The sequence below is a fragment of the Parambassis ranga genome, chromosome 14 (assembly GCF_900634625.1).
Source record: "Parambassis ranga chromosome 14, fParRan2.1, whole genome shotgun sequence".
Lineage (NCBI taxonomy): Eukaryota > Metazoa > Chordata > Actinopteri > Ambassidae > Parambassis > Parambassis ranga.
Window position 1 is genome coordinate 614,966 of NC_041034.1, and position 8,417 is coordinate 623,382.

General features: G+C 42.9%; 2 protein-coding genes across 2 annotated transcripts; both read left to right on the forward strand.

Annotated features, from left to right (window-relative positions):
• The first annotated feature begins 530 nt into the window (after nucleotides 1-530).
• Nucleotides 531-1,484, forward strand: LOC114446424 (odorant receptor 131-2-like). Its single transcript, XM_028422063.1, has one exon. The coding sequence runs from the start codon at nucleotides 531-533 to the stop codon at nucleotides 1,482-1,484; it is 954 nt and encodes a 317-aa protein (XP_028277864.1).
• A 4,413-nt stretch (nucleotides 1,485-5,897) lies between these two features.
• On the forward strand, nucleotides 5,898-6,854 carry LOC114446425 (odorant receptor 131-2-like). Its single transcript, XM_028422064.1, has one exon. The coding sequence runs from the start codon at nucleotides 5,898-5,900 to the stop codon at nucleotides 6,852-6,854; it is 957 nt and encodes a 318-aa protein (XP_028277865.1).
• Nucleotides 6,855-8,417: the final 1,563 nt, after the last annotated feature.

The following is an 8,417-nucleotide window of genomic DNA, read 5'->3' on the forward strand; positions in this document are numbered from 1 at the left end:
AAAAACTGTGGTTCTTCCAGCAGAGTAAACTTGTTTAGGTCCTGGTACATAAACATTGTTGATCTCTTTAGATCATTTCCATGTTTGAGATGCAACATGGCAGCAATTCAGTGGATCTAGTCACGTAGACATGGTCAAGACGACCTGCTGCAGTTCGTCACAATGGTGCGAAAGGTGACTGAAGTCATTTCGAACACAGTAACATCAAGGAACCGCTCACCATATTAGATAATAGAAGGACAGAGGTGACATCAGTCACCATTGGCCCAGTAACCATGTGAACATGTGGTGTGTCACGTGAATGAACTGTGAAGAGAGACTTCATAACTCGTGTAAGGTTAATCTAACCCTGCAGAGCAGCTCTGCCACATGGAACCAAGCTGTGAGTGGAACCAGCCGGCTGTCTGCTCAGGGACTCTGTGTTTTCATGACTTCTTGTTGATGTTTGTCTAAACTGCTGTAGGAGTTCTGACTGCATCATTGTGCTTTAGTCTTCCACTGAACCCGCCATGACTTAGATTTTCTCTGTCATGTCAGACACATCTGGATCTCAGACTAACATTACAGATGTACTACAGACCCAGGTACAGGAGAAAGTGACTGCAGCCGCTGTGATAACGCTGCCATGGTGTGTGTTCCTCTTCAATGTGACCATGTTGTTCACACTGAGGAGTAAGCCAGTGTTTTGTGAGACCTCTCGTTATGTTCTCTTGTATAACCTTCTGTTTGCAGACACTGTTCAGATGGCTCTCAGTCATTTATTGTACTTGATTGCTGCGAGTAGATTAATTCTGTCGTATCCTGTCTGTGGTTTCCTCACGTTGCTCGCCAGTTTCACCACTACAATCGCTCCTCTCACACTGTTGGTGATGTCTTTGGAGAGATATGTAGCTGTGTGTTACCCACTGAGACACACTACCATCATCACCATCAGGAACACAGGTGTGGCCATCGTTGTAATCTGGGCCTTCAGTTCTCTAAATGTTCTCACTCGGGTTCTGCTGCTGTTAGAATTTCCTTTTGAAGACCTTGAGAGTCTGCAGATGAAGGACATGTGCTCTAGCATATACATACTTCTTGGACCTCGGTCTAAAGATTATGACAGAGCCTTCATTTGTGTCCTGTTTGTATCAGCTGGTGTTGCAATTTCTTTTTCCTACTTTGGTGTAATCATTGCAGCCAGGTCGGCCTCCACAGACAAAGCTTCTGCCAGAAAAGCTCGTAACACTCTGCTGCTGCATCTGGTGCAGCTCTGCCTCATTCTATTCTCAACTATCTTCAACCCACTGCTCATGGCGCTTTCAGGAATTTTAACAAAGATAGTGCTTACGCGCCTTCATGTATTTTTGTATGTATGTGTTTCCCTGTTTCCCAGATGTCTGAGCTCTCTGATCTATGGGATCAGAGATCAGACCATCAGACCTGTTCTCATGCACCATCTCTGCTGTGGATTCCTTAAACCAGCGGTGCCAATCTCAAAATGACCCAGGGTAGAGATGCAAATTATCAATTAATTAATGAATTGTTAGTGTAATGACCTTACCGATCATTTAACTATTAATCGATAAGCGGCGATTTTCCTGGGCCTAAATTTTCCTCAGTTGCACTAAGATTTAAAGCTAAATATTGTTTACTGAATAAGTAAAAGTGATTCGCTGTACCGTTGGGGATACAGTTCAGACATTGACATTTATGTAGTATAACAAAATCAGTTGTGAATAGAAATCAAATAAAATATGTAGGTTTCTTCAACATGAAAATAAGTTGTTCACTGGCTCAGCTATTGCATGTCAAACATTAGGAACATAACAAAACATCCTGAATAGAAAGCTAAACAAAATGTTATCTTTATTAACCTTATGGGCTATTTACATGTAAAAATAGTAGCACCTATAATCGCCTTTAATCTAAAAAAGGAAAGGTGACAGTAAACTTACAGGGCCTCCTTTAGAACAGTCACATTAAGATGTTACTTGTCCTGAAACATAAACACTGCTGTCTGATGTGTTGTTGCCCCTTATAGCATACAGACATGTTAGGGAGTCAGGCGTATGCACAGCTTGTTTACAGTGAGGGCAGCTACTGAGAACAGGTGTTCTATTCAACTAGCAAGAAAACAATTCCAAGTCCTTCATGGGACCTGCGTATTCACAGCGAGCACAAATGGCAGTGCTGATTATCACGCGGCAATCTCCTACTTTGATGTATTTTGGGACTATATTCTGACGGAGCACTGCTACGTGCGCAAAGATCATGCAGCACCTGAAATTCCATCAATGTACCAGCATGGCTAGGCTGCTAATAACTTTCCAACAGAAAGTGCTGTGCTTTACACAGTTTTTAACGCGCACAGCGGAGAAGTGCATGAGCATGTAGAGACAGAAATGACACGCTGAGCAGAACTCAGGCTGTCACTCGGGGAGTGACGAAGTGTCTTCACCACTACATATCAAATTTACATTGCACTGGCTCCCGATTTGTTTTCGTATTGATTTTAAAATTCTCGTATTTGTTTTCTGTTGCGGGTCCTAAACTGTGGAATGGATTGCCTTTGCCCCTTAGACAGATTGATTCTTTTATGCTTTTATCACTTAAAACATATCTTTTTACTTCAGCTTTTAACTCAGTTTAAGTTGTTGACTTTTATTTGTTTTATTGTTCTTACTCCTGACTGGTGTTTTTACTGTACTGTTTTATATTCCTGTGTTTTATTAAATTAATATTTATTTTATTTTATTTTATTTGTGGTTTAATCTACTCTTGTTTGGCTGTGTACAGCACTTCGGCTGACCTTGTTTTTTTTAAAGTGCTCTATAAATAAAGTTGGATTGGAGATGGAAGTGGTGTATTTTGCCTTGAGGCACTTCCTGCAAGCTCTACAGGGCAGGCAGGTCATGGTGAGGACAGACAGCACTGCGGTGGTGTCTTACATCAACTACCACGGCAGTCTGAGGTCACTAATCTTGCACGCCACAGTGCAGCGGCTTCTCTTGTGGGCTCAGTCGAAGGGAATGTCTCTGAGGGCCTGCTATCTTCCAGGCACCATAATTGCAGCAGCAGACCTGTTGTCAAGGATGCGCCCTCATCCTGGCGATTGGCACCTACATCCACAAGAAGTTCACCAGATCTGGTGCTGCTTCAGCCGAGCCTCGGTGGATGTCTTTGCCATGGCGGACAACAACCATTGTCCAATGGCACGGCCCACAGGGACCATTGGGGACCGATGCACTGAGCCTTCCACGGCCTCAAGTGTTGCTGTATGCCTTCGCTCCACTTTCTCTGCTCCCAGTCTTCCTCTATAGGGTGAGGCTGTTGCAGGCTTGTGTGCTCTTGGTGACCCCGAACTAGCTGCAGAGGCCTTGGATGGCCGAGGTCCAGGAGTTGCTGGACGGGTGTCCATGGCGGCTTCCCACCAGGCTAGACTTGTTGTCGCAAGCACAAGGCGGGGTGTGGCACCCTTGGCTAGAGTCCCTGAGCCTTCATGTGTGGCCCTTAAACGGCGCCGCTGGCATGATCTTGGGCTAAGTAATGATGTGGTGGACACCTTACAGACTTCACGGGCTCCCTCCAATCAAAGCTTGTATGCCTGTAAGTGGAGGGTGAGTGGTGTTCTGAGAGGGTGGTGTATCCCTTACTGCTCATGGCAGATGTGATGGCTTGACTCCGGGAGCAGATCCTCTTGCCAGTTTTTGAGAGGTGTGAGGAGTCAGCGCCCCAGAAAGGGACATTTGCTCCCTTCCTGCAATCTTAGGACGGTCCTGAGGGTGCTCTGCTTGCCTCCATTTGAACCCTTGTTTGGTCTGGACCTTCACCTTCTCAGCCTGAAGACTGTTTTTCTGGTTGCCTGGTGTTGGAGCCGTTTTATCCTCTGCCACACCATATGGGGGAGGATGAAAGACTTCACTGTTTGTGTCCCGTGAGGGCCCTCTGGTCATACATAGACAGCACTCGGTGCCATTGTTCCACCAACAATCTGTTTGGGTCTTATGGTGAGTCCACAGTGGGCAGGCCTGATTTTGCATATTGTTGTCACAGGGTTACAGGTTTACTGATATGAAATAGAATGATTGTTTACAGATGTAAACACCGTTCTATGAATAAAGTCTCTTTTGGTGATTGGCTAGGTGTTGCCCAGTAGATAGAAAGAGGGTGGGTGTGTACGTGCATCATTCATATACTGTGGAATGCTCCTGACCCGAGGGTTGTAGTCACAGGGTTGCAGGTTCACTTTATTCATAGAACCATGTTTACATCTATAAACAATTGATCTCTTTTTCAAAGGAGACCTAGCCAAGAGGGCAGCAGCATAGTTATATGAAAAACAGTAAACAACATTAAAACCTTGCTCACTTGAATCACTTGCACACACATGAGGTAGACTGCAAGGATTTCTTCAAAGCTTTAAATTCATTCAATATAACAAGGGCTTGAAGTTGAAGTTAGGATTGTAATTTATTCTAAGTAGTACATGCTGGACACCTAAATGTTTTCTTGCCCATTTCACTTCGTACTTTAGGGATGACAAAATTTATAACATCCATAGATTGGAGATTGTGATCTCCATGCTTCTTTATAGAACAGAATAGAATAGAAGTACTTTATTCACCCCAAGTTGGGAAATTTTGCTATTGCACCAGCAGTATACATGCGTTCAGCATAGTAAAAACAATAGTATAATATAAAATATAAGTACAGAAACAAAAGTGCAATTTGAAAGATAAAAACAAACCTTGTGCAAAATCTGTCATGTTTCTTGTGATAAGACTAAAGAGATAAAGAGGAGTGATACCCAGAATGCTTTGCCAGTGGCTGGAGGCTAGCAGGACGGTAGCAAGCAGGCCGGGGGCTGGAGGCTAGCTGGAGGGAATGAATGACCATACAGACCTTCAGTGATGGACACTCACCTTTCATTCATTTGATGTTAACTGAAGAAGAGTAAAATTCAGATATTTAAAATTTCAAATATGAATATATAATTTCATATTTATTTCAGTAGTCTGAGAGAATAACTACAAAAAGTGCTTTTATTCATCATTTGCTTGGAACCACCTTGTACCATCAGAACAGTGTTAACAGCACAAGAGCTTATTGTGACAACACATGATGGCCCAAACTGGCTTATGTTCATGGATGTTCCTAAAACTGCAGTTCTTCAAGCGGCCACTTAAGTCTAGCTTTAAAACAGTCCATCCCCACAGACATGTTAAAATGTACCAACTTCCAGTAAACAGAGTAAACTTGTTTAGGTCCTGGTACATAAACTGTTGATCTCTTAAGATCATTTCTATGTTTGAGATTTTCAAACTTTTCACAGCCAACAACATGGCAGCAATTCAGAGGCTCTAGACGTGGTCAAGACGACCTGCTGCAGTTCGTCACAATGGGTACGAAAGGTGACTGAAGTCATTTTGAACGAGGCCTGGATCTTGGATTAGAAGGGCTGGTCTGAATGTTTCTGAAACTGTTCAGTGTTGCTGTTATGGACAACACAGATGTGTGGGATACACTGTAGGTCCAAAGGAAAAGGCTGTTTTAATGTGATAGAGTTAATCATGTCATACAGCCACAGTAACAAGGAACCACTCACCATATTAGATAATAGAAGGACAGAGGTGACATCAGTCACCATTGGCCCAGTAACCATGTGAACATGTGGTGTGTCACGTGAATGAACAGTGAAGAGAGACTTCATAACTCGTGCAAGGTTAATCTAACCGTGCAGAGCAGCTCTGCCACATGGAACCAAGCTGTGAGTGGAACCAGCCGGCTGTCTGCTCAGGGACTCTGTGTTTTCATGACTTCTTGTTGATGTTTGTCTAAACTGCTGTAGGAGTTCTGACTGCATCATTGTGCTTTAGTCTTCCACTGACCCCGTCATGACTTAGATTTTCTCTGTCATGTCAGACACATCTGGATCTCAGACTAACATTACAGATGTACTACAGACCCAGGTACAGGAGAAAGTGACTGCAGCCGCTGTGATAACGCTGCCATGGTGTGTGTTCCTCTTCATCAATGTGACCATGTTGTTCACACTGAGGAGTAAGCCAGTGTTTTGTGAGACCTCTCGTTATGTTCTCTTGTATAACCTTCTGTTTGCAGACACTGTTCAGATGGCTCTCAGTCATTTATTGTACTTGATTGCTGCGAGTAGATTAATTCTGTCGTATCCTGTCTGTGGTTTCCTCACGTTGCTCGCCAGTTTCACCACTACAATCGCTCCTCTCACACTGTTGGTGATGTCTTTGGAGAGATATGTAGCTGTGTGTTACCCACTGAGACACACTACCATCATCACCATCAGGAACACAGGTGTGGCCATCGTTGTAATCTGGGCCTTCAGTTCTCTAAATGTTCTCACTCGGGTTCTGCTGCTGTTAGAATTTCCTTTTGAAGACCTTGAGAGTCTGCAGATGAAGGACATGTGCTCTAGCATATACATACTTCTTGGACCTCGGTCTAAAGATTATGACAGAGCCTTCATTTGTGTCCTGTTTGTATCAGCTGGTGTTGCAATTTCTTTTTCCTACTTTGGTGTAATCATTGCAGCCAGGTCGGCCTCCACAGACAAAGCTTCTGCCAGAAAAGCTCGTAACACTCTGCTGCTGCATCTGGTGCAGCTCTGCCTCATTCTATTCTCAACTATCTTCAACCCACTGCTCATGGCGCTTTCAGGAATTTTAACAAAGATAGTGCTTACGCGCCTTCATGTATTTTTGTATGTATGTGTTTCCCTGTTTCCCAGATGTCTGAGCTCTCTGATCTATGGGATCAGAGATCAGACCATCAGACCTGTTCTCATGCACCATCTCTGCTGTGGATTCCTTAAACCAGCGGTGCCAATCTCAAAATGACCCAGGGTAGAGATGCAAATTATCAATTAATTAATGAATTGTTAGTGTAATGACCTTACCGATCATTTAACTATTAATCGATAAGCGGCGATTTTCCTGGGCCTAAATTTTCCTCAGTTGCACTAAGATTTAAAGCTAAATATTGTTTACTGAATAAGTAAAAGTGATTCGCTGTACCGTTGGGGATACAGTTCAGACATTGACATTTATGTAGTATAACAAAATCAGTTGTGAATAGAAATCAAATAAAATATGTAGGTTTCTTCAACATGAAAATAAGTTGTTCACTGGCTCAGCTATTGCATGTCAAACATTAGGAACATAACAAAACATCCTGAATAGAAAGCTAAACAAAATGTTATCTTTATTAACCTTATGGGCTATTTACATGTAAAAATAGTAGCACCTATAATCGCCTTTAATCTAAAAAAGGAAAGGTGACAGTAAACTTACAGGGCCTCCTTTAGAACAGTCACATTAAGATGTTACTTGTCCTGAAACATAAACACTGCTGTCTGATGTGTTGTTGCCCCTTATAGCATACAGACATGTTAGGGAGTCAGGCGTATGCACAGCTTGTTTACAGTGAGGGCAGCTACTGAGAACAGGTGTTCTATTCAACTAGCAAGAAAACAATTCCAAGTCCTTCATGGGACCTGCGTATTCACAGCGAGCACAAATGGCAGTGCTGATTATCACGCGGCAATCTCCTACTTTGATGTATTTTGGGACTATATTCTGACGGAGCACTGCTACGTGCGCAAAGATCATGCAGCACCTGAAATTCCATCAATGTACCAGCATGGCTAGGCTGCTAATAACTTTCCAACAGAAAGTGCTGTGCTTTACACAGTTTTTAACGCGCACAGCGGAGAAGTGCATGAGCATGTAGAGACAGAAATGACACGCTGAGCAGAACTCAGGCTGTCACTCGGGGAGTGACGAAGTGTCTTCACCACTACATATCAAATTTACATTGCACTGGCTCCCGATTTGTTTTCGTATTGATTTTAAAATTCTCGTATTTGTTTTCTGTTGCGGGTCCTAAACTGTGGAATGGATTGCCTTTGCCCCTTAGACAGATTGATTCTTTTATGCTTTTATCACTTAAAACATATCTTTTTACTTCAGCTTTTAACTCAGTTTAAGTTGTTGACTTTTATTTGTTTTATTGTTCTTACTCCTGACTGGTGTTTTTACTGTACTGTTTTATATTCCTGTGTTTTATTAAATTAATATTTATTTTATTTTATTTTATTTGTGGTTTAATCTACTCTTGTTTGGCTGTGTACAGCACTTCGGCTGACCTTGTTTTTTTTAAAGTGCTCTATAAATAAAGTTGGATTGGAGATGGAAGTGGTGTATTTTGCCTTGAGGCACTTCCTGCAAGCTCTACAGGGCAGGCAGGTCATGGTGAGGACAGACAGCACTGCGGTGGTGTCTTACATCAACTACCACGGCAGTCTGAGGTCACTAATCTTGCACGCCACAGTGCAGCGGCTTCTCTTGTGGGCTCAGTCGAAGGGAATGTCTCTGAGGGCCTGCTATCTTCCAGGCACCATA